Source organism: Danio rerio, chromosome 9, assembly GCF_052040795.2.
Source record: "Danio rerio strain M-AB ecotype USA chromosome 9, GRCz13ab, whole genome shotgun sequence".
Lineage (NCBI taxonomy): Eukaryota > Metazoa > Chordata > Actinopteri > Cypriniformes > Danionidae > Danio > Danio rerio.
In genome coordinates, this window is record NC_141029.1 from 4,984,503 (window position 1) to 5,012,277 (window position 27,775).

General features: G+C 36.9%; 1 protein-coding gene across 14 annotated transcripts in view; it reads right to left on the reverse strand.

Moving 5' to 3' along the window:
* Positions 1–27,775, reverse strand: part of fmnl2a (formin-like 2a) — a 134,206-nt gene that overhangs the window by 52,835 nt on the left and 53,596 nt on the right. For 10 of the 14 annotated variants that reach the window (XR_015499048.1, XR_015499049.1, XM_087267397.1 and 7 more), the window contains exons 4-7: positions 26,540–26,616; positions 20,420–20,503; positions 18,682–18,837; positions 1,065–1,173 (exon numbers count right to left, since the gene is read on the reverse strand). Coding sequence is in view for 12 of the 14 variants with exons in the window: in XM_087267397.1 (XP_087123523.1) it covers positions 1,065–1,173; positions 18,682–18,837; positions 20,420–20,503; positions 26,540–26,616 (426 nt within the window). In the remaining 2 variants the exon portion in view is untranslated. Of the gene's footprint in view, positions 1–1,064; positions 1,174–11,224; positions 11,270–14,222; positions 14,256–18,681; positions 18,838–20,419; positions 20,504–26,539; positions 26,617–27,775 lie in introns of all 14 variants that reach the window. The other 4 variants (XM_087267393.1, XM_087267394.1, XM_087267391.1 and 1 more) reach the window with 1 other exon arrangement.

Here is a 27,775-nt window from a genome sequence, read left to right on the forward strand (position 1 = left end):
TGTTATTTTGTTAGATAAGCGCCAGATTTGGCTTCAGTACTGACTTATCTAATGTATATGCATAAATATAATATTGTAGAGCTTCCTATTAAAAATACAAACTTTAAAAAAGAGAGATTTGTGAGGCGTGTACTTATATATGCTGAGCACTGTATGTGTGTCAACAGGCTTTTGTTAATGTTTTGGGGCTTGATAAACTGTAAAAAGTAAATGTTTTGGTGATTTGTAAAACTGAGAAGCTGTTTCTACACCAGACATAGGCCAAATATTTAGTTTCGCTGCTTTAAACTAATGTATTTAGATTAATTCTGTGATTTTCACATTTAAGGTAAGTAAACTTGGTTACATAATTGTATTATATAATCAGTATTTTCATTAACCCTTGTGCACTGTTCAAATTACTACCCTTTTGTTATGTTAGAGATGAAAACATCCACTGAATTAAACTGCTGTAAAAATGCATCTGATCAATATTTTTTTACAATACGTATATATATTTCATAAATCTGTAAAAATCAACCTCAGTCCTGATCAAAACTACTAAATTGTTTAGAAAATGACAGGATTTTCACTTTTTAAGTGCCAAATTCATAAATGATGTCACTGATTTGGTGAAAAAACACACAAAATGGCGTATTTTTAATATAAAAAGTAATTGTTAAAGTCAAATCAAAGTCTTGGACTTGTGAACGATTAGTAACAACATTGGCTTTGATGCATTGTTAGATTTTCATGTGTTTTCTCCTTAATTTACTGCTGGTGGCTGTTTTTGCCCCATTGACTTCCATTATACGCACATTTGATGGTGCATAAATGCACAGTCTTTGTTTTTGTTTACTCCATGTAGTTCTGAGAGCTGAGATAAATAATCTGAATTTTTCAGACACATCAAGGTGAGTGCGTAAAGGTCACTCTCACACACTCAGACACACATACACACACACTTTAATTTGCTGTTAACCTCAAATCCAGAAACTAAGCACTGGCCTATCTAAAGGGTTAACAGTGCCAACTGATGATCAACAGTATCCTTACCAACACAGATTGAAGGTTTTGTGATTTACCTGGTAGTTCATGATAGCCCGTAGACACATGATGCACACATGAACGTCGTCTTTCTTACATACTAATCTGGAGTTCTTCAATGTCCTCCTGCTGGGTAACGTATTAGACCTGAAAACAAACCAGCAATGGTAGTTTATTAATAAATTCATCAACAGTCTATTAAAGCATGAATATTTAACCTTCATTATTTTCTGATCGAATATTTCAGGATGTCACAGAAAACATCTTTGTTTTCTATAGAATAAATGATGTTTTACAGCTCTGAAGCAACATGAGGATGGTATAATAGTTTTACACAAATAGAAAACTCTATTGAAGAGTTGTCAAAAGCAGTGGTTCTCAACTAGTTTGGCCATGGGACTAGAGATCTGCGTGGAGATCTCCCGCCAGGTTTTAGCCCGAACCCGACCGCTTATATTGAGTATTTGTTGTCCCGCTACCTGACCCGCCCCATTTTATACCCGCCGCGCCCGATCCCGCTAAAGAGCGGGGGGAGAACAAAACCGAAAACCACCCAGCTATACAGAGTCCAGACAGCCTATAACAAGCAGTCTGTATAAACACACACACACACATAAGCACCAAGCACACTCACACCGACAAAGCTCTCTCTCTCATTCGCGTACATACACACACACACACACACACCTCTCATTCGCACACGCGCACACACACATACACACACACAGCAACAAACAAGCTAAACAAAGCGTCGAGCTGTTTCATTTACTCACATACATGCGCGTGCTCACTCACTCGGGAGTCTGGAGCGATATTGCTAAATGGCCCGCTCCATCCCAAATTAAGCCTGACCGCTACCGACCGCTCCCGCGCTTTATTCGGAAATGTATTCCTATGCCGCAGAAATCTGGTCGGGTCCCGCGGCAGACCTCTACATGGGAACCACATTTTAACATGGTCAACAAGCCGCGACCCAAATTTTTAGGAACTATAATATAATTTTAGGAATTATAATTAATTTGTATTTATTTATTAACATACACAAGTAGTGACAGAAAAATCATAAGAAAATCACCAAGACTTACAAATAAAAAATATTTTATTGCTGTCATTTAACAAAATGTATCAAATTACAGTAATATTAGAGTAAAAACATCAAATACTGTAAACAGTGGTTAGTAAGAAAAAAGTTCAGTTACCATTAACTAAACTGAACTGTTAATAAAACGTTAACACTGATCCTGTTGAACAGAACGAACCAGCAAATTAAAGTAGAATGATTAAAATAGTCATAACCATTTTAATAATAATCACCAGTTATTTGCTCTTCAGCTTTTGTGTGGGCTTTCTTGGCCTTTGCTAGGCACTTTTGTGAGCGATGCCCTCAGCTCTTGGAGTCAGCTTTGAAAATAGTCCACAGGTTTGTCCTTGCAACTGGGATGTCATATGTAGAGAGAGCACCTCACTACATTTGACACACTAAGGTTTTTCAATATATGTAAATCCACACGTTACATATTCAGGGTCCTACTTGCGCTCCGACATATTTGTTGCTATAATTAAATAAAACTTCACAGGTCAAACGGTACGGCTGTCGCGCACGCATTTCAAAATAAAATTTCAATATATGCAAAATAAGTAAAAAAAAAAAAGTAACTTTTTTTTAATTTTATTTTAATTTTTTTTTATTGAGTTTAACAAGACAATACAACATAGTATACAATACAACAAAGGAAAAATTACAGAGTGTCTTATTTTCCTTATTTTCCCACTATCCCCTTGAAATAAAATAAATTAAAATGTATGAATTATAAACAAACATATCCTCTAAAAGAAATAATAAGAAATTAAAAATAAAATATAAGAATTAAAAGAAATTGTTAAACAATTTAATAATAAATGAGCAAGTTTACGATAAAAGCAAAAAAAGAAATAAAAATAAAATAAATAAATAAAATTATAATAATAACAATTGAAAAAATAGTAATTAAAAGTTCACATTAAGAAGTCAATATTTCCTCTTTCTAATTAATTACTGTTTATTAGATCTGATATCGACTAAACAACAAAAGCCTTTGATAAAGTCTAAAACAAGGTTCCAGGTCTTGTAAAAAGATTTGAGAGATCCTGCAAGTAAACATCTTAATTTTTCAAGTTTTATGTAACTAAAAATTTGACCACACACTCCACGACCCACTAAAAATGACCCACCAGTTGAGAAACACTGGTCAAAAGTATTGGCTTCAATACCAATCAATACAAAAATGTTCAAAACATGTATCTCCCATCAAAATTTGAGTGCAGTTTTTAAACACAGCTGATTGGCTGGTGTGTTTACATGCCCAACAGATATGACTGTGATTGGCTCTGATGGTCATCGCTTCACCACTGGTCACTGTTGTTCACCAATCATAAACACAGATACACGAACACGAGAGCTTTTTTAATAAAGTAGGCCTGAAAGCTCGAAATTGTGCAAATACATGTAAACAACATATCAAAACAAACGTTTTGTTTGTGCGCACTGCGTAATTTATGTGTAGAATGCGTATAGAATACAATACACTTTCCATGTGACATGTTCTTGAAATTCCCAAGTTCTTGAGCTGTGTTTAGGTCTGTCAGCAGTGCATGTGTGTGACTGGAGACTGCCATATGTGATGAGTGAGAGGTATTATTGTCTTCCAGCACTTAAAACGCACACACACACACACACACACACACACACACACACACACACACACACACACACACACACACACACACACACACACACCTCCACAACACAAGAGCAGCGTCATTAACATGCATGCCAGCCTTCAGGTCCGCGCCAAAGGCTTTTATGTGTGAGAACGGCAAAGCAGAGCAACAGATGCACACAAAGAGAACACACACACACACAAACAGGTACTAAAATAAAGTGCTCAGCTTAATGAGATCTCTCGTTTAAGTTGGTATTTTCTATAGGACGCTTTACAATAATTTATTTGCGCATAAACATTAAATTAGCCAGTGCCAAAGACAAAACTGGAACTAAACTTCGAACAAAAAGGATCACAGTCCAAAAAAAAATAAATAAATAAATAAAAATAAAAAAGAGTACACCCGAATAAATATATTGGGGACATTATTAAATACAATTGTATTAAACAGGAAAAATCAAGAAAAACATAAAAAAAAAATCATTTAGTTATAATTTTGCAGTATTTTGCAATAACTAGTTTGAATTTAAATGTATGATCTTTGTATTCCTAATGATTTTCATTGACCAAACTCCTATTTTAATGGATATAATTGTTTAAATAATCTACTTTGATTAAACGCACCAAAAATGATTGGCTATATTTAATAAGAAATGAATGAAAATATTAATTTTCATTTATGTTGTTCTCTGTATTTCCAGCCTGATCTCACGAGGAAATGTAACTATTTTACGTTTTGTCAGTTTAGTGGCTAATTTGTATGGATTCCAGTTCAGTCGTACAAAAATGTACAATTTTAAAAAGGAGGCGTGGCATCAAACCCCGCCCCCTAAACGTAACCCACATTGGGGGATGAGAAAACAGTGGTGGAGATTACTATTTTTTACATGGGATGCCACTGCTATTTCAGGGGGTCCACACACACACACAAACACACAAACACACACACACACACACACACACACACTGTCACCGACTCGGTCCCAGTCACTCCACTCGCTGGCCAGCAGAGGCCGTCATCTCCAGACTTCTAGCATTACATCATCCACTTACGCTGATTGTGCACACACCTGTCCTGAATCTAGCTAACAACCCACGTACCCTTTATAAGCCGCACACAAACACTCAGTCAGTGCGAAGTCTTGTTTAGCCCCGGCCAGCATTACTGAGCGTTATTCCCTGCCTGATCTCTCGTGTATTACTCCAGCCTGTTTCTGACTCTGCTTCGCCTACTGCCTGCCCACGACCCAAGCCTGATATACGGACTCTGATATTCGCTGCCTGCCCACGACCCAAGCCTGATACACGGACTCTGATACTCGCTGCCTGCCCACGGCCAAAGCCTGATACACGGACTCTGATACAAGCAGCCTGCCTTTGACCCATGCCTGGTAAATCCCTCTGTGTCTGTTTACCGCCAGTCTTGAAACCTTTCAGACTATTGTTGATGTGTGTTTGCACTTTGGTGCATGTTGTGTGTTTGAGTGAGAGCTTGATTAATAAATACTGCATAATGGATCCCTCCGTGTCAGTCTCCTCGTTACACACACACACACACACACACACACTGTACTCAAATAATAAATAAAGGAATAAAAAAAAAATATTAGCAAAAATAATTCTGAATTCATTTATCAGAACATGAGCATAAAGAAAAAAATACTGCAATAACACATAGCAGACATTAAACAGACCTGGGTTTGAAAAAAGCACATTTTTTTGTGCTTCTTTATGAATCTCGCCCTTTTTTTCATGTTTAATTGATCCTGTCCAAAAATAAAAATAAAAAGTCTTGTTGTATCTGATCCAGTTAGAAACATGTTAATCCATTGTCTTACCTGCACATTAAAATCAGCAATCGATCTAAAAAAAAAAAATTTCCGAAGAAAGTATCAGCTTGTTAAGTGATGACGTGTTGGTGACGTATATAATACTGTTTCCGGGTCCAAGTTGCGACTCATTTGAGTTGAGAAATCATTTGTTTATCACTTTTTTATTCATATCACACATTACAGTTAATTTTAGATAAAGTCATAGTCTACACAACAATCTCTGAGATTGCTGCATTACAAATACCAAAATTTTAACAATTTATAAAAAAATGAATCACTTTCTGGCCATCGGCTATTAGGCATGGACATATATACTGCCATCGTGATTTTCGAAAGTATTAAATCACGTTGTAAACGTTTATTATTACCATTTCATGAGTCTCCCCATTCGGTTAAATAGAGCGCTTGGACCTGGAAGCCGCTTCGTGTGACGTCACACCTAACAAGCGGATATGAGCTGGTTAATTCCAATAATTGCAAAATATTTAAACATCGTAAATTAAATATATTAACTTGCATAAATTGAATGTTTCAGAATTAATGTTATTGCAACATGTACAGTTGAGATCAGAATTAATAGCCCCCCTTTAATTTTTTTTCTTTATACGGTATGTCTGATAATATTTTTTCTCCTGGAGAAAGTCTTATTTGTTTTATTTTGGCAAGAATAAAAGCAGTTCTTAATATTTTAAAAGCCATTTAGGGTCAAAATTATGAGCCCCTGTACGCATTTTTTTATTATTTTTATAGTCTATAGAACAAACCATTATTATACAATAACTTGCCTAATTACCCTAACCTGCCTAGTTAACCTAATTAACCTAGTTAAGCCTTTAAATGTCACTTTAAGTTGTATAGAAGTGTCTTAAAAATATCTTGTCAAATATTTTTTACTGCCATCATGGCAAAGATAAAATAAATCAGCTGTTAGAAATGAGTTATCAAAACTATTATGATTAGAAATGTGCTGCAGAAAATCTGCTCTCCGTTAAATAGAAATTGGGGAAAAAATAAACAGGGGGGCTATTAATTCTGCCTTCACCTGTATATCTAGAGGTATTGTCTTGAGGAACCCTTCTTGAGAAATAACTCCTCTCCCTCAGTCATCTTTCCATCAAGCATATTTCTCTTGTTAGCCTAATTGTTTGCCGACGTTACCGACCGGAGCGAGAAGTGGCAGTAACACAACAAAGAGTTTGTTGTCGACCACCGTAAAACAGGAGGAAGAAGAAATCGTCATTCTCGCCATCATAGTGGCTACGTCCAAAACCGCCTACTACTCAGTAGGCACTGCATTTTAATTTAAACGTACTACACGGCCATTAGAAAAGTGCGTTCTATACAGTATGAATGGAATTCGGACGTACTACATTCGCCATTTTGTCATGGTCACGTGATCTACCTGCGTCAATTGCGTCGCTTCACTGCCCTTCATGAATTCTCTCGCGGGGCATCATGGGATAGCACAGCATGCATGGGATGCGCACTTCAGAATCTCGCCGGAAGTAGTATGTCATCCGGGTACTTCTCACGTACTGATTTTCGAATTCTATGAATTCGGACATACTACTCAGCTCGCATACTGATTTTAGCCTACTATATAGTATGGAACTATAGACATCGGCCCCACAGCTCCGTGAATGTTGATGCCGTCACTTATTGATCCACTGTCAGTTAATCTAGCTTGTGTGGACGCTACTGGGCTACTTGTATAAAATAATAGCTTTGTTACTGAAAAGCTATTGATTTATAGCGACACTGCCGCCATGCTACTGAGAAACATAGTTCAGCTAGTAACATTAGCATCACTACTTTTAGCGACGCTACTTGAAACCATGCTCTTGTGTTCGCCTTGTCACTGATTTCAAAATAGCTTGAGCTTTGCCGGCAAAACTCAAAAACTTCTTTAGACAAATGAGATGTCAAACAGCATCAGGAACTGCCAGCAGCAGAGGAAATTTTGGAGTGGCATCCTGGGTGGCCAATGGACACCCCTCTGGCTCCAGCACTGTGAGCAAATCATACTAAATTGTACAAATGAGATCATATGGAGTCATACGAATTAGCCGCTAAATTGTTACGAATGGCCGTGAGATTATGTTGGTATTTACACTTACAAGACAAAATCTGCACACAACAAATAGAGAAATGTAAAGAGGCACACTAGCAGAGAAGGTTTCCACACACACACACACAAAAAGGACAGTTCTTTTTCAGGACTGTCACAAGATGAGCTGGGCGTGATTTTCGGGACACACACAAACACACATAATGCAAAATGTCAGGAGTGGTGCCTGAGGGAACTCATTCAGAAACACACACACACACACACACACACACACACACACACACACACACACACACACACACACACACACACACACACACACACACACACACACACACAGGAAGAGGAACATACTCATCTCTGCACTATAATGCAATCTATAGCGTTTACGTCAAATTATTTGTGGAAGCATCAGGTATGTTGGCTAATCTATTAAAGGGTGGGTGCAGTGCACATTGTCATGGAGCAATTGAGTTTTATAATTAAAATGTCAATATATGGGGCAAATTTTTTCAAAATTTTTACACACATTACACAATTTACACACACTATTGTCTTTCTTTTTTCCTCTGAAAAGCTCATTTTAAAATGTACCCTAAAAATAAACAAATACACATACTGACATAAATATATATATACTGATAATTATTACAAAAAATATAATTTATCATCCCTAATTAATATGTATAGGGAAATATTTATCCTTATGTAATTAATTTTAAATGAATAAATAAATAAGTAAATTAATAAATTTATAAATAAGTAAATCATTTAAAAAACATTAAATAAATAAACATATTTTAAATACATAAATACATTTGTTAAATTATTAATTAATACTTTTAAATAAATAAATAACTTAGTAAATACATTCATTTATTTATTCATTTTAAATAAAAAAATTGCAAAGCAATTCATTAATCAATAATTTTAAATGAATAAAATTGTAAATTAGTAAATAGATTAATCAATTTCAAATAAATAATTACTAAATTAATTAAAAATAAGTAAATAATTTAATAAATAACTACAAAATATTACTTTAAATCATTCGATTTATTTGTTATTTGAATAATTATTTTAAATAAGCAAATAAACTAATTGATTTATTCATTTTATAAATTGTAAAGTAATTAAACAATTAAATTATTTTAAATAAATAAATAAATAAATAAATAAATAAATAATTTAATTAAATGGACAAAATTAAATGAATTTGCTTAATTTGTATATTATAAATTTTAAATAAATAAATAATTTAGTAAATAAAGAAATTCATTGATTTATTCATTTTAGATAAAAATGGTAAAGTAATGAATCATTTTAAATACATAAATTAGTAAAAAAGTAAATAATAAATAAATTAGTAAAAATAAATAATTTAAAATACTTAAATATGTGTTAATTACTTTTAAATAAATACCATAATTAGTAAGTCAATCATTCATTTTAAATTTTTTAATTAAAAAGATTAAAATTAGATTAAATTAGATTAAAAAAACTCAAATGTGATTTTTATTTATTTTAAATATATACATAGTTAATAAAAAGTTAATTCATTTTTAATAATTGAAAAAAAATTAATTAACAATAACAATGAATTATTAATACATAAATAAATCTGTTAATTAATTAAACGCTAAATACTTTTAAATAAACTAATCAATCAGTAAATAAATAAATTAATTCATTTTAAAATAAAAATTGAAAAGGAAATAATTAATCAATAATTTAAAAAAAATGTAAATTGGTTAATTAACTAAATTCGCAAAGTAATTATTTACTTGAAAGAAAAAAAGAAAGAAAGAAAGAAAGAAAGAAAGAAAGAAGTTGTGAACTAATCATTGCTCTGAATATGAAAAACTTGGTACCAAAACAGACCCAGCAAAGTAAATGTGTTATGAGCAAAATACCAGAATACAATGAAATGCACTAATTTACAAACACCGCACACGCCTGCTCTGCATCGATAGGAGAATCTCACAGCCGTGATGTGCTTTGTCTTTCAGCTTTCACATCTTTAACAGTGACTGTGTGATTGTGTTTAAAGTGTGATTTAGTTTTATTATTTTGCCCAGAACATCACAAAGACCTTCAGTCTTCCGAAGACTAAAGAAAAGCCTGTGTGTGTAACGTCTTTATCATATCCGGATGTATGACTGTGCTCATTCGGAACATTATTTTTTCTCAAATGTATCAGTGTGATTTCACAATTACACATGCTTAAACATGTTCTTTCTGAAGATACAAAAGATTATGCCTGAAGCTGTGTGTTTAATGAGAACAGAACAGCACTTCTAATACAGGACGGATATGAACTAATACAAGTCAAGCTCTGTGACATCACAAAATCACAAAAATATTATTCTGTTTGTGAGCTTTTTGAAAAATGAAAAGAATATTTAATGCTCGTCTATGATGCAAAACATCTGAGGCTACAAAAAATAAAATAAAATAAAATAATTATGCTTCTATAAAAAGTGGATCTTTTTTAAAAGGATTTTTCACCCAACGTTTACTCATCCTTGTGCGACAATCAGTTATTTATTTATTTATTTTTTTTTGAAAATAACATGAACAAAGGCACTTATATGGTAGGGAAAAAACTAAAAATTCCAGTAGTAAGAACCACAATTAATAACTTGACTTCTAGTTGATCATTTGGAAAAGTGGCAGAAGGTAGATGTTTCAGATGAATCATCTGTTGAACTGCATCCCAATCATCACAAATACTGCAGGAGACCTACTGGAAGATTCTCACAGAAACCAGTCAAGTTTGGTAAAGGAAAAATCATGGTTTGGGCTGAAATTCAGTAGGGGCGTGCGAGAGATCTGCAGAGTGGATGGCAACATCAACAGCCTGAGGTATCAAGACATTTGTGCTGCCCATTACATTACTAACCACAGGAGAGGGCAAACTCTTCAGCAGGATAGCACTCCCTTATCAATCTATAGCCTCCACATCAAAGTTCCTCAAAGCAAAGAAGGTTAAGGTGCTCCAGGATTGGCCAGCCCAGTCATAAGACATGAACATTGTTGAGCATGTCTGGGGTAAGATGAAGAGGAGGCATTGAATGATGAATCCAAAAAAACTTGATGAACTCAGGGAGTCCTGCAAGAATGCTTTCTTTGCCATCCCAGATGACTTTATTAATAAGTGATTTGAGTCAGTGCAGAGATGTATGGATGCAGTCCTCTAAGCTCATGGGGGTCATACACAATATTATCTTTTTCCACTGCAGCATGACTTTATATTCTATAGTGTACATTATTTCTGCTCAGTGACAAGACTTTTGTCTATGCAAAGTCAGACCTTACTGTCCTAATGAAACAATTAAAAATCAAGACATGACCATATTTTATTTTGGTCAAATAAGTGTAATCTAGAAGCCTTCGCCTTTCATATAAGCCACTTCTGATACCAACTGATCAACTAGAAGTCAAGTTATTATTTGCTGTTCCTAAAACTTGGATAGGCGGCAAGACTTCTATCAGGTAGTCTATATTATAAACAGCACCAAACCAATCAATAATCTAACGCTATTCTAATTTCTATTCAAATCTACACAACTTGAAACAGTAAACAGCTGACATACCCTTGTTTCTGCGAGCACTTTGGACATTGTGGATGAGTCTGCGTTCTTCAGGAGGGAAACAGGGACATTGAAGAAATACTCTTGTTTATAAATAAAATTCAGCATATCAAATCCGAAAATCTTAGGCTTATTGCAGATACCTGCCCAGGGTTACATCTTTGGGAATGGTGAACTATGTGGCCGAGGCAACATCTGATTGCAATGTGTTTTTCACAAATCCACTAGAGGCCACTGTTTACATTTCTGCCAATCTAAAATATTTTACTGGGCCATGTTTGCGCATTATATGTTAGTTAGTTTAGTTAACTTTATTGGTTAGTAATAATATTAACTAATTAACCAGTAACTATTTGCTTAAAAGCATGTGCACAGCGAGACATTTTTTGCTCGCATTTTGCATCAACGTTTAACGTTTTCTGACTAAATAAAGGGCGTCAATGTGATCGTGCACACTAACGTGCAAAACGCCAGGTGCAAAAGCCATGTTTGCGCATTATATGTGCCATTTTCATGTTTTTCTCACGTGCGTCCATGAAAAGATGGCTGGTGTGATGACAAATCGAGTCGACCCTGGAATCTGGTTTGCTTTTCCCTTCTTGTTTGCTTTTGAGAACACTATGGGTTGGGTTTAGGGAAGGCCGTTTATTGGTTTAATTCAATTCAAGTTATAAGCGCTTTTCACATGATAAATTTTTGCTTCAAAGCAGATTTACAAAAGGCGCACATTATTGCATTACAATCAAATTCAGAAAAGTGAAGGTTATTAGTTAGCAACTAACTAACTTTATTAGTTAGTAATAATATTAACTAATTAACCAGTAACTATTTGCTTAAAGGCCCGTGCACACAGAGACGTTTTTTGCTCGCATTTTCCATCAATGTTTAATGCCTCGTGACTAAATAAAGGGCGTCAATGTGATCATGCACACTAACTTGCAAAACGGCAGGCGCAAAACCGTCATTTAAAAAAAAACGCATCATGCTCGTTTGTTTTGACGTGCCTTGGACGTGCTTGGAGGTACCAAGCAAACTGACCGCTCTGCAAAAGCTGTAAAAAAAGAGTAGCACAAAATTAAACTAAAGGCTCATACACACCAGCTGGCCTCCGTTAAACACTATACTACGATATTATTCTTTAAAGATAGTTGTTAAAAATACGCTAATACACTTTAGTATTGTTCAAAACCTTTTTGTGCAGTGCTTTGAAACAGTAGAAATGTATGTAATCGACGCCTAATCTCTCACTGTATACTTTACTAACCCATGAGGGTGTTTAAACCTTTGAATCAAAATTTGAAGCAGTCACGTGGGTATTGGCGAAAATGAAGCTTTGGACGTCACTGATCAAGCGATGAAGGCAAAACGAATCAAGCTCTGCAACACTGCTTCACTGCGAGATGTATAATTTTTCAGCGTTCAATGTCACTAGTGACTCGCATTGATGTGTTGCATCAAAACAAAAAAACAAGCATGAGGCATTTCTCAAAAATTTGACGCTTTTTTGCCTGCCATTGGTGCACGATCATATTAGCGCCCATTATTTAGACACGAGGTGTTAAACATTGACGGAAAACACGAGTAAAAAGCTTCCTCGTGTGCACGGGCCTTAAGGTTGTCAGTGGCTGTTTCTCAATTCCGCAATTCCGATGCTGCGTTCTTCCTGATGGTCACATGACCCTCACATGTTTTCTCACAACATTCATACAACGATTTATTGTTTTTCCCCGTTTCAAAATATAAACTTTGCATAAAAACATTATAAATATACGTTGCACAATATAAATAAAACAGATTTTAATACAAATTTCAGCAAACAAACACCCTCAACGTGTCTTCTTCTTCTTCTTTGGCCTTAGTCCCGTATGGTTGCGGGGTCGGCTCTTTGGAACAAGTCCTCCATTTAGACTTGTCCATATGATAACGACTTTTTTTACACATTCCGGTCGGCCTGTCGTCTGGGCCTGTCACCCTCATACACTCATACACTACGGACAATTTAGCCTACCCAATTCACCTGCAGCATGTCTTTGAACTGTGGGGGAAACCGGAGCAACCGGAGGAAACCCACGCGAACACAGGGAGAACATGCAAACTCCACACAGAAATGCTAACTGAGCCGAGGTTCGAACCAGCGACCTTCTTGCTGTGAGGCGACAGCACTACCTACTGCACTACTGCTTCGCCCAAACACGCTTAATGTGTATATTCCTTTATTAAGATGTCCATGGTAATGTTTACTTTCACCGTTTCATTTAGGGAAACTCCTAAGGTAAATAAATGATATCTCTGAACTTTAATAATAAATCTAAATAAAATGCTGCGCTTCCCACCTCCAGTCGCAATGACTTCTAGGACTTCCAGAGCAAGTTCGGTGCTCAAGTCTGCATCGGTGCGTCCTCGATATCAAGATCACATCCGGGAACTTTCACGCGTCCTCTGTTCTTGCAGTCTTGAGTATTGGAACTGAACTTTAGCAGCGGATGATTACACGAGAACACGAGGACGCAAGACCGATGAAGAACGCTGAGAAACAGCCAGTGACTTCATACCACCCTGTAGAGTTCGTTTTACACACAAAATGCAGCCAGACAAATGCCAGGGCACGTATTTACGGTTTCCCAATTATGTAGCCCTGGTGCACGCACCCCCGATAATCCTGTGTTGCAAAACTAACTAGGAGCAAAGCAAAACACAGACACAAATCTACTGCATCTGGGCAGAGCTTCAGAACTAGAACAGGAGTGATGAAGAGGATTCATGAAAAACGCTTACACAGCAGCACGATCTGAATAAACAGCTTAAAATAACAGTTAAAAAAGAGAGAGCACGCTGGAGACGAGGGCACGTTCTGAGGCTGCAGGCACACAGCTAGCTAACTACTTAGCAACTGAGCTCAGTCTCTTAATCTAACCTTCATAATCAAAGCACATTAGGAATAAACATGGATAGGGAGAGAAGAGGATCAAAGACTCTGTCAGAAAATATAAAAAGAACGTGCCTTGTTTTGCAGATAGGAACACACAACAGCAAACTGCAGACAGAGTGACAACTCCATTATTTACGGTGAATAATTTGAAATTCACAGCAGCACAGTTCATAATTCCAGGAAGATTGAATTAAAATTTGGGTCCCATTTTATATTAGGTGGCCTTAACTACAATGCATATGCATCAAAACAGTAAAGGCAATGTACTTACTGTGTTCATAATGTTTTGCAGAACACTTCTGGTACTCTTGTGGTAGGGTTAGGGTAGGTTTAGGGGTATAGGTAGATTTAAGGGTGGGACAGGTGTATAGGATGGCCAACAGTGTAATTACATGCAGATATTTAATCAATCATATGTACAATGTAAAAAACATGTATTTACATAATTGTAACAACTAATTAAATTCAGTATAAGTACATACTAGTTAAAGACACCTAATATAAAGTGAGACCAAAAATATGTTTTAATTTACCGATACTTTTTTTGTTAGTTAAGTAATTAGCTATTAGAAATGACTAGGGATGCACCAATGTATCAGTCGATGGTATTTACTGGATACACTTAAAGCTATATATTGGCAATAATTCAAATGTATGATAAAATACACAGATGGTGAACAATAACATGAAGGCAATTTCTTTTGAATGACGGTGTTTTTTAAAAATGTCATACATTTTGTAATTGATATATGGCAACATTACTTGTATATTAACATATTTAAATAAACATATTGTATTATATGCAAAATTACAGTTTATGCTGTTAAAGAAATAATAAATAGCAAAAATACCTTTTGAAGATGTTGTGATATATATGTAATTGTGCTTCTTTTGTTAAATGTGAAATAGGTCCGATCCATATTGAGTAAAATTAAAGGGTCACGAAACACCAAAACATATTTTCTGAGCTGTTGACAGTCGTATATGTGTCCCACACTGCTAAAAACACTTTTATTACACATATATTACACTAAAAAGTGAAAATTGGTTGTGTTTGAGTTATTTCGAGCAAATTCTTCCGGTTTGAAATGAATTTTTGAAGCTGCGTCACGGCCTTGAGATCTTAGCGTGTATTCCAGCGTGTAGACTGGACGTTTGTACCTGGGAGTTTCTTCCTCTGAGTGTGCTGCATTCATTCATGTGTATGACTTGGTTCAAACCAATCAGCGCGCTCTATTGTGTATGCGGTGCAACTTCATTAATATGCATGATAGCTTCGAAGACTGTTTTTACCAGTTACAGTGTTCAAACGGCAGAGAGACGCCACGTTGTGTTGACAAGCGGGAGAACATGAATTGTTTGGAGATACAGGTCGTCAGTGTTGCTTTTATAATTTGCTGCAGTGACCCAATAAGCTACTTCTTATTAATAGTTAGTAAGGTAGTAGTTATTAAAAAACAGGGATGTAAAATAAGATAATACTTTTTAAGTGCTAATAAATGGTTAATTTCTTAATAATAGTCAGGTAATAAGCCAGTAGCAAATGGTCTGAATTTGTGTTGAAAGCATATTCTCTAAATGTACCTGCAATTCTAGAATCCCCCTAGCAGAAGCACTATGGAAATGACGGGAGCTTTTGACATGTGACCCGGAAGAAAGAAGCGTGCCGAATTCTTGAATTAGACTCTGGAATTCTCCAGCTACTGCATAAGGGTTAGACCTTAATCCAATTCAAATGGCAGGGGCTTAGCATGTTGAACCCATTCAAACAGATCCCCTCAGGCTCAGTGTGCATACTTCAGTTCCTCCTTTAGGCTGCTACAACACTGCAAAAAATGTCTTTCTTATTGAATATATTTGTCCTGTTTCTAGTCCAAATATCTAGAATGTCTAAAGTCAAGACAGGTACAAAATATTGTGTTGTTTTCAGAAGTAATATCTCAAAATGAAGTGAGTTTTTCCTTAAAACAAGCAAAATAATCGGCCAACGGGGTAAGCAAAATAATCAGTTTGAAATAAGATTAGTTTGCTTAACCCATTGGCGAAAAACTTACCTAAAAACTTAATTTGACATAATATTTCTCAAAAAAAACAAGACATTAGTTTTTACTTGTCTAAAAATTGCTTTTTTATTTAAGAATCTTTAGATACTTGGACTAAAAACAAGGCAAAACCTAATTTTTTTTAGTTCCAATGAACAATCAGGGGAGTTCCTGTCTATTAACACTCATATGACGCTGATGTGTCAGTCATCCTATTCGTCATCAGAATAAAAATACTAAAGCAGTGCTCTGAGTCAGCATCCAGACAGACAGACAGACACGAGTCCACTGTGTTCTACTCTTGCTTCTGACATGGTGCACTGTTTCCTAAGCCATTTAAAGTCTTACAGGCCTCATGACCACACAATAGAGCCTTTCAGAAATCACATGAAGTCTGTACACACTATGCAGTCGGGACACACCATATCACGTTCAGTTTGATATTATTAATAGTTATGTTTCCATCTAAAAACACCAATTAGACATATGCACATATTTTCAGTAAAGCAGCACCATCCAATGAGTTAAAGAGAATAAAATCATCACTTCCTGATAAACTGACACCAAATATATTTTTAAAAAATGGTTAAAAAAGACAAAAATAATACGATAACACTTTAATTTAAGGTGATGTATTTACAAATCTTCCATGCACTTATTTTTGACCTTTTTCCTGCAATGGAGAAGTCCACTCGCTTTTGCAATTGTTTTAGAACTTTCGATTTTCATAGTTGCCTATGAGAGAAATGACTGGGAAAAATACAACCCAGGCTCATTTTAAAAAAACATACCCCTATATAGATTTCTTGAGAGCGCCAAATAGGTCCCAGGAGATACGTGATTGCTTTTGCGAATCCACCAGAGGCCGCGGTGTACGCTTTTTGAGATCTCAGATTTCTAAATTGGTGCCTGCTGATCTCACATAATACCACCAAAGGCGGCTGTTGACTGAATGACTGACCGACTGACAGATTAACTGACCCGCCCTCCTCCTTTACTATACCCAACCAATAGTGTTTACAGAAGCACAGATTGATCTGCCGATTGATCTCAAATCCGCCCACGTACATGGTGAGCCACTGGACAAACTGGTAACAGCGGGAAAGCCGTCCACACAGAGGTAAGTGGTCAGCTGTTAAGCGTGAAAAGGAATGCTGTCATACCCCCACATATCGTTCATTTTAAAGACGAAATGCAGCCATACGACTACATTATTCGCGCTCTCCAGAATGTATATAGGGCTACGTTTTCAAAATGAGCCTATGTTGGAATAATAAGCGGGTTGCTCTACAATCAAGTGTTCATGACTCAATATAATATAGGTAGAATAATATAATAAAAATATTGGTTTGCGACATCAAGCAGCATAACGAGTAGTTTTTAATGCCTGATAGTCAATGGAAGTGAATGAGACAGGAAATGTTGAGCCAAAAAGATTCCAATGATTGCAATGAATTATGGAACTAATTCTCTAAATAACGCAAATTCTAACCCCAACGATATACATAACTAGATGTAATTAATTAACCCTACTCAGTATTCAAACAATTATTTACACAGTGTTATAATCACCAGTGATATTTCCCTTGCAGGCTGCTAGAGAGCATTCCGTGTCATTTATCCGAACTACAACTCCCATTATGACCTGCAGTCACACACCGGTTTCAGTGCACCTCCCGATTACTCACACAGCTGAAGGAAATCATCGCTGATTACATGGACTTCATATAATTTATATTCTTGTCTCCACTGTGAACTTACCAAAGCATTTTTCTTGCCTTGTTGTGTTTTTGACCCTGTTTGTTTAACGTTTATTGATTGTCTGCCGCCCATCTCGGCCCCTTTCACCTGTCTCTATGTTAACGATTTGCATTATGTCTATTTTACTGCCTGCTCCTGTTTTGACCCTTGCCTGCCTGACAACCAAAATAAAGCTGTATTTGGATCTAACCTCTGTTGTTCCACTCCAGATCATTACACACTGTAACTATGTGACCTTAAAATAAAATGCAACCAATAATACTGAACCACTTTGATGATGGACTTTGGCTGAGGGACTTTCGAATGACCAAAACAACATTTCATATGTTTTAATATGTAGTCGGTTTGCTGATTTGCCAATTAATGCCATTACATCATCCCTATTTTTGTTATCACATGATCAGTTTAAATGGAATCACATGACTTTTATGATGTGCACGCTGGAATTTGTTCGGTAAATGTGTTTCCATTGTAGTTTAATTTATTTTTTTCTTATCATGTAAAAAGTTTTTTCATACTCAGTAGTCCGCACGTTTCAATTTTTTATACTCCAAACGTGCATAATGAATTATTATTAAAGTAATATGTGTGCAATAATTGTGTGTTTGAGTCTGTTTATAAGTTGGTTGAGCGTTTGAATGGAAACATAGCTAATGTCTGCGTCTTGTGTGATTTGTTCGTAATGACCTTGTTTTAATTTCGACATTTCAGTTTGCGCGCATTCGCACCTTATTGTTGAATGTCTGTTGGTTCTAGAGATGTTACTGCCTGAGCCGCCAGACGAGAGGTGGTTTCCTCCATGGAGATCCTCAATCGATCGGCTCCAGGCTTTAGATTTATCCACCGAGTTCTCTGTGCTGTTCTCAGAACTATCACCATCATACCTGTAAAGCACAACACATAACAGTGAATGTACAAAAAAAGAGAAAATTATTGTTTGGTCACACTATTAACAAACCATTAACAAGACTTTTAGCTCATTACACTACTTATTGACTGCTTAATAGATAGCAGAGATGGGAGTATGTCACACGTAAGCAAGACTCGAGTCATAACCTTCAAGTCTCAAGCAAGTCAAGTCAATGCTTATTTCAAGTCAAGTTGTAGCTTGGATCTATCAAGTAACTTTCCAGTCAATCAAATTTTTGAATATACAGTTGAAATGAGAATTATTAGCCACCTTTGTTTTTTATATTTTTAAATATTTCCCAAAAGATGTTTAACAGAGCAAGAACATTTTCACAGTATGCTTGATATTATTTTTTCTTCTGAAGAAAGTCTTATTTGTTTTATTTCGGCTAGAATAAAAGCAGTTTTAAATTTTTCAAAAAACATTTTAAGGTCAAAATTATTAGCCCGGTGGTGTTTTGGCGCAGTAGGTAGTGCTGTCGCCTCATTGCAAGAAGGTCGCTGGGTCGCTGATTCGAGCCTCGGCTGGGTCAGTTGGTATTTCTGTGTGGAGTTTGCATGTTCTCCCTGCGTTCACGTGGGTTTCCTCCGGGTGCTCCGGTTTCCCCCACAGTCTAAAGACATGTGGCACAAGTGAACTGGGTAGGCTAAATTGTCCGTAGTGTGTGTGTGTGTGTGTGTGTGTGTGTGTGTGTGTGTGTGTGTGTGTGTTTGTGTGTGTGTGTGTGTGTGTGTGTTTGTGTGTGTGTGTGTGTGTGTGTGTGTATGTTTCCCAAAGATGGGTTGCGGCTGGAAGGGCATCCACTGCGTAAAAACATGCTGGATAAGTTGGCGGTTCATTCCGCTGTGGCGACCCCGGATTAATGAAAGGACTAAGCCGACAAGAAAATGAATGAATGAATATGTTTTTAATGTTTTAATGTATTCCAAATCAACTAAGTGTACCCAAAGTACCCTAAATGTGCACAGCCTTCATTAAAATAGAAATTGATAATTTTTTTCTAATGGGGTTGTTTTAGAAAAACTCACCAAATTTCAACATTTAAAGAAACATTGTTTAGTTTTGTTTTTGTCTGTTGTTAAAATGGTGTCCGGGTCTTTTTTGTCCCATAAGTCATAAGTAAACAATCTTACCAACCCTAAACAGAGGTTAGTGTGTTGTAATGAGGTGTTGGGGTGACTGTGATAACAGTCTTTTTCTCCAAAACCCACTAAAACATGATCATTTCTTATCAGCAGAGTGCTATTTGGTCGTAAATGAGATCTTGTGACTTGATTTCAGTGAACAGTCTGCACACACACACACACACACACACACACACACACACACACACACACACACACACACACACACACACACACACACACACACACACACACACACACACACACACACACACACACACACACACACACACACACACACACACACACACACACACAGAGAGCAGCAGTAGGGCATGTAGTCAGAGCCACACACAGACTCAGCAGCATTGGGAGTGAAAGGAGCCATTGTGTTCATTGTGTTCATGTTCGGGACAATCACGGGTGACTTACGTGACAGCATACTGTGCAAACGAAAGATACTCCACCAACACATCCAAACCCTTGTTCTCCTCATTCAGAAACTCCCGCACCCATCTAAACAGAGAGAAAGAGACAGTTCAGGAGTGACATATTCTTTATCATTTGGTAATAATAGACACTCATTACACTCATTACTCAAAGTGCGAAACGCTTTTGGCGGGAAATCTCCTCAGCAGTGCACCTGAACTCTGAACCTGAATATTTTGTTGTCATAACTGAAAGTTGGGTTAAACTCAACATTGGATTGACTTTTTCAATTCCTGAAACCTTCCAAAGGTTGACGGAGACTAGGAGAAGTGTGTGGTAAACTGTGTTTTGCTTACATCGATAAATTCATTACCACTGACTGTCCCCTACGACTCCGTCAAGCTGTCTGATGCAGATGCTGGATTGACTATCAGCTTAAAGAAGAGTAAGTTCTGTCTTAAGGACATTTCACTCCTGGATCATTCATTTTCTTGTCGGCTTAGTCCCTTTATTTATCTGGAGTTGCCACAGCAGAATGAACCGCCAACTTATCCAGCACGTTTTTACACAGCGGATGCCCTTCCAGCTGCAACCCATCTCTGGGAAACATCCACACACACTTATTCACAAACACACACTCATACACTATGGACAATTTAGCCTACCCAATTCACCTGTACCGCATGTCTTTGGACTGTGGGGGAAACCGGAGCACCGCCAGTGCACCCACCACACACCAGCTATAAGTGGAGAGGAGAGACAGTGATTCGATGGATTGGGAGGTATTGATGGGTAAAAGGCCATTCTATATCCCTTTCTTTCTTTTTTTTACAAACAAATTATACATTTTAACAACTACAGTGACATTTTTCCCTGTGAGCTCGATTCTCCTACTCAAACTGTTGTTGATTATTTAATTATATATATTTTTTGAATGTGTAACACTGTAGGTGTTTATGCTGGGTACGGAATTAAACTATTATTTTAATTAATTCCGATGGGTAGATGAAATGTTACCTGGCGCCCAAATTCATGATACAATTTTCAGTTATTATTTGTTAAGTGGGCGTGCCACCATTACAAAGTTAAAAGACACCTTTTAACCCCACAGTTAGGTTTGTCCATATTCGATCTAACGTTGAGTTACAACAAATCACCATTTTAATAGTATATATACTGCACCAGTGGCTCAGTGCTTAGCACTTCTGCCTCACATACAGAAGGTTGCTGATTCAAGTCCCAGCTGGGTCAGTTGGCAATTCTGTGTGGAGTTTGCATGTTATCCCCGTATTCGCGTGGGTTTCCTCCGGGTGCTCCGGTTTTTTCCAAAGTCCAAAGACATGCGCTACGGGGGAACTGAATAAACTAAATTGGCTGTAGAGTGTAAATGTGTCTGAGAATGAGTGTGTTTCCCAGAACTGGGTTGCAGCTGAAAGGGCATCCGCTGCATAAAAACATATGCCGGAATAGTTGTCGATTCATTCCTCTGTGGCGACCTCTGAAATGAAGACTAAGCTGAGGAGAAATGAATTAAAAAATATTGCGACATGAATACGATTTCACAAGATGACTATAAATAGCTCTATTTTGAAATAAATCCTAATTTAGGGGAGACTATCTGCACAAAATACATGATAAACTAATTAAAACATAGCTAACTTCAACAGAGCAGTCTATATACATGAAAAACAGTCCTTTGCGGCAGTCTAAAAGCAGTCAGACAAATTAATCAAATAATCAAATGTAGACAGTGTGTAGACTTCTACACATGCAGCTGGAATGACATCCACCGCATAAAACATATGCCAGAGTAATTGGTGGTTCATTCCACTGTGGTGACCCTTAATATATCAAGGAATAAGCCGAAGGATATTGAGTTAGTGAGACTTCTACACATGTATAGTCTAAAAACTTTCAATCTAAGGTTAAACTAGAACTGTAGCGTCTAGCAAACTGTAATCCCAACTCGACCGATCCTGCAACTATTATAGATTCGCACATTTTAATATCGACAACGAAACAATATTTATTATAAATTTCAAACATTGTGAAAAGGAATAAAAATTGTTGACACCATAATGTCATAGAAACTGCCGTCTAATGTATGTGAAGTACAATCTTATAGTATCAAAACATTAAGCTGAGGCACGTATTTCCTATGAACTTATGGGGTCCTATCATACACCCGGCGCAATTATGGCGCAAGGCGCGGCGCAATAGTCTTTTGGTAGTTTTAGCTTGGCGCAAGAGTCGTTTTGAGGCGTTGCGCTACGCTGTTTAAATAGCAAATGCATTAGCGCTCATATGTGCGCCCATAGGTGTTCTGGTCTCTAAAGGAAGGCGTTCTAAGGCAGACTACTGGCGCGTTGCTATTTTGAGAAACTATAATAGATTTTTCATTAGACCAAAACAAACCCGGTCTAAACTCCAGTGCAGAGTTGCGCCTCGCTTACACACTGCTTAATACGCACAAGAGAGCAATAGGCAAATATCTTTACATATGAAAAAATTTAAATATTAAGGATATATATATAGGATATAATAAGAATAGATATAGGATATTAATATAAAGGATTAAAATATTACAAAACATTATTTTCTAGCCTACATAAATATGAAAAATCACTGCTTTTATGTCTTCTTCATCTCGGGAGGCTTTTTCAGTTCATTCATAACAATTTGCTTTTGTATGATGTTATTATTATTAGCAGAATTATTTATTTTATCCATATTTATATTTGTTTTATTAAAAACAAGCTTAGATTTGCCCACCTGTCAGGTTTTAGACCATATGGGGCATGGCAGGTGTTTTAGAATATCACTCAGGTTTTTGAGCACACTTCGTTATTATTGTTCATTTATTCGTTTGCTGGAAATTAGAACTGCATTTAGAAATAGTTTTGTAACGAATATTTGCGCTTAAACAAAACTATTTATTTATAGACTAATTAATGTCTGTGCGTAAAGGTTTCCCTATCCACGAGCGAATGTGAAAGTAGATCCATTATCTCTCATTCTCATGCAGTAGATGCTCTGTTTAACAGTTTTCTGTAAAAAAAAACTGTTAACTGTCTGCTAGTGAAATGCTCGTTTTTTTTCCACTTAGACTTACTTTGCGTCCTGTAAATAGCGAATGCGCTCTTGGCGCGACGCAGCTGGCTCTTAAAGGGAATGGGAGATGAGACTCTAATTGGTTAATTCTCAAAACACACCTATAACTCATTAAGAAAATAAACTCAACCCTTTTAGACCATGCGCCATGAAGCAAAGCAGGTTTTCCCGCCCTTAAATTAGCAAAAATGCATTCTGACTTGCCCTGAAAGCGTTTGCGCCCTGCGTTTTGCGCTTTGCGCATGGACGGTCAAAATAGAGCCCATGGTGTTTTCATGCCATGAAACTTGGAATTCTAACTTCAATAGGATTTAAAAGTAATATAATGCACTCTGTATAATAGTAAATTAGTTCATTTTTGCCAAAATGACTGGATAATGGTAAATAACCTTTAGAAAAAAAATGGGGGAAACATTGTTTTGGCAAAGGAGGAACACATCTGAAACTCAACAGACAGGATTTATGGAACTGCTCTGTTGTTGTGTGTTTGTCGAACCTGCTGTGAGCAGATAAACCTGCCTTATCTCATCTAGATTAACTAGATCATTTATGTAATCTAGTTTAGTACCATACGGTGGCTAAATCTCTGTGCAGTGTATCTGGCTGCTCTGAGCTCTGACTGCCCTTGCGATGATGAAACTATAACAACACTCATTTAGGGGATGATAAGGAAAGAGTGTGTGCTGGTTACTGCTGGAATATCACATCTTCCCATTTTCCTGTTGTGACATTTTCCTGACCTCGCAGAGCTCCATCAGCCTTTCCACTTCCTGTCAATCCTAATTCCCAGCATGCAACTAGGTGTGTGAATTTCAGCTCTCACAAAATCTCAAAAGCCCCAAATATTTCTGTCTTCCCATACTTTTTTGTACAGTATAAGTTTCACATAATGTACTCTCTCGAAAACTCTGACATCTTACCTGATTAAATAAACCCAGGCTCGTTCTGAAAATGTACCGCTATATACATCATGTTTGCGGGATCCTGGTCTCAGAGCTCAAGTGTAGTTGGTTTTTGATTCGGTTGGTGCTGCAATCAGAAACATGCATGTCGCCTGCGAGTGCACAGTAATTTATTTATTTTCAGTGTACTTGTGTCTTGCGTTCCGTCTTATCTTGGTGATTTGTAGAGCACATGGCTCCATGTTCACATGTTGGTCATGTGCTTTAGTGTTGTGCTTCCTATGAACACGCAGATCATCAGTTCTCTCATTGGCTGCAAGTTTTAGTCCTATTTTCGTGTGAGCACATAGCTTGTGTTGTCTCTTTAAGTCATGTGCTCTCATGTCTATTGTCTAGTCCCACCTTCCTTGTAACCCATTATTAGGTAATCCTGTTCACTTGTCTGTTAATTATTTCTCCTTTATAGTTCCCTTTTGTTTGCTGTCCTGTGACAGTTCGTTGTCGCAAATTGTCTTGTCTTGCATTTTCCAGCATGGTCCAGGCCTGCTCTTCCTTGCTACCCCAGTCAAGTTTGTTTTTGTTTTTTAGTTATGTTTGCCCCACTCTGGGTTGTTTTTGTTGCTTATTGTTTTGTTTTACAATTAATAAACCCAAGTTTTTGTCCCTGAAATTGAGTCCTCATCCTTCCCCAGCCTCAACTGTTGATGTTACGACTGAAGTTTATTTACTTGTTTATTATTACGGATTGTACTCTGTCTTTTTCTTTTGTCCCGCCTCCTTGTTGTTTTTCTGTTGTCTCATAGGCTCCCATACCGGCGTGATTCCCTGTTCTGATTGGCTGCTGGTCACAAAAGCATGTATAAAAAGGAGCTTCCGGCAGGGATCGGAGAGCTCATTTCTGTGCGTTCGGTGTTTGGAGTGGAGCTCCTGGGTTTCCCTCACCCCTCCGGCCGACGACCAACAACCAACATTGTTCTGATGACCATCATTCGTTAAAATATTTTTGAGAGTTTGAGCGTGTGGTGACCTGCCTATTTATTTGATTACTTTTGACTTTGTTTATGTTTAGGGGGTTAGGTAAGCTTTTTGTCTTTTTCTTTAAATAGTAATAGGCAATTTAGTGGATTTATTTTATAGATTCTTTTGTTTGTTATTTTGGCCTGTGGTCACCCAGACGAAATGCTCATTTATATTAACCACATTTTTCCATAATAAATCTATTCATATATACTCTCAACTGAGTGTGTGGGAACGGTTGTCGACCGAAGGGAATCTTTTTGTTTAAAGTTTTGTTTAGTTTGGGAAATCCACCACCCCAACACATTTGTTTTTTTTTTTCTTCGTTTATTATGCCCTTTTTGTTTCCCCTAGACTTGGGGCGTAATAGTTGAGTTTTCTGGAACTGCTGGTGATTCATATGGTTTTTCAAGTCGCTTTGGATAAAATTGTCTGCTAAATAAATGTAAATCTAATAAAAATATTGATTGTGTTATTCGGGAAATAGAGATTTAATTTGCTGTGAATAGCCAATTAATATGGTCACAACTCACAAATGTCCCTACAATATAGTATACGTAACAATATACACATTCTATTCTAAGCTGAGTAGTATATTCAAGATAATGGTGCTCAAAATAGCCAGAGTTGTGAGAATACAGCGATTGTCCATGACTTCAGCTGAGACTTAGTTGTGAACATCCGATCGAAACGTTAATATTTCGTTAGGCGACAGGAGAGATTTTATAAATAGAGTGAGGTGACGCAACTGATACAAGTGAACTATGGGAAAACGACAACATGGCAAATAGAGTACATCAAACATTTTTTTTCCCAGAGTGTTTATAAAAAATAAGGTTATGTAACAATTCCCACAAACCCAATAAGCTGGCATTCCTGCAATACTTCTCTGGGCAAAAATATGACAAGTCCAGTCAGGAACATTGGGTTGGTGCATGTGCTGCCTCACACAAAAAGATGATGATTTGTGCATCACTTCATCTTACATGAGGGGTTTTGAAGTGCTGCAGTTTTCCTTTAGGTTTGAGTGTGTCTGTGTAACAGTTATTGTAAGCCGTATTAAATGAACTCCTATGCCCACAGATGAACTCACCCAATGTGATTGGTCCGTAATGAGATTTCCAGCTCCCGCAGGACCTGTGTGGACTCCTGCACTCTCCTCCTGAACTTCTGCAGATGAAAGAAAATGAAAAAAATAAATAAAAATGAATTAAAGGGCACCTATCATGAAAAAATCTGAATTTGTGTAGTTATACTGTCTATGCAGTCGTATTGGGGTAATACAAACACAAGTGTCTTTTATTAAATTTCCTTATGTAAAAATAGGACCCAAATCCCAGAGATTTTGAGGCCCACCACAATGTGACGTGGCAATGCGGTTTTCCCTGCCCACTGATATTGATTGACATGCGGGTATTACCCAACACAGGCTCATTGTGTTGGGTATACATATACTGTCTACATTTCTGGAGAGAGCAAATTATATAGCCAGAGCCAATGTATGGCTGCATTTTGTAAAACGAACACTACGGGCGGTGTGACGCTGCTGACAGCTTGTTTCTTTTTGTACTACCGGCTGACCGATTACCTCCATGTGGACGGCTTTTCTGCTGTTACCAGTTTGACTTGAGATGCAAAGAGTAGTTGGCGGTGGCGATGGGGTTCAGTTGTGGCCCAAACAATAAAAAAAACTTGGCCTATTTAAGAGGTTTCAGTTGATTTTGTTGAATTGGCACAATGTAAAAGAAGGAAAAGGAACACTGAAAAAGGCACAAAAAAAGTCATGTAAGTTTTTGACTCTTCTAAAGCATAAAAAACCATAATATGTTTACAGATATTTTAAAAACATCCTAAGACCGTACTCACACTAGGTACAGTTGCCTCAAACCGGGCCAAAGCACACTTGTCTCCCCTCCCGTCTCCCCCGACGGCCCGCGCTCACACCATATCGGGCCTCGGCACGCTTACGTCATCGCTGCTGCTCTGTTCTATGAGAAGCGCTCTCTATGGCAAGCCTTTTTAGCATCTAAATCTTTGTTCTGACTCCATAAATATATTTAGAGATATCTCTAATTATATTTTGACTAGTCATAATTATAATTCCACTACTCAGAATGACAATTAGAGATATCTGCAATTACAATTGTACTAGTACAAAATCAGATTGGAGATGTCTGCAAATATATTATGATTAGTCATATTCCTCCATTGACTTCCATTGAAAAATATTTGCAGATATCTCTAAATGAGTTTTGATTAGTAACAATTGTAATTAGAGATAGCTCTAACTGAGTTCTTACTGGTCATAATACATAGAGATATCTTTAAT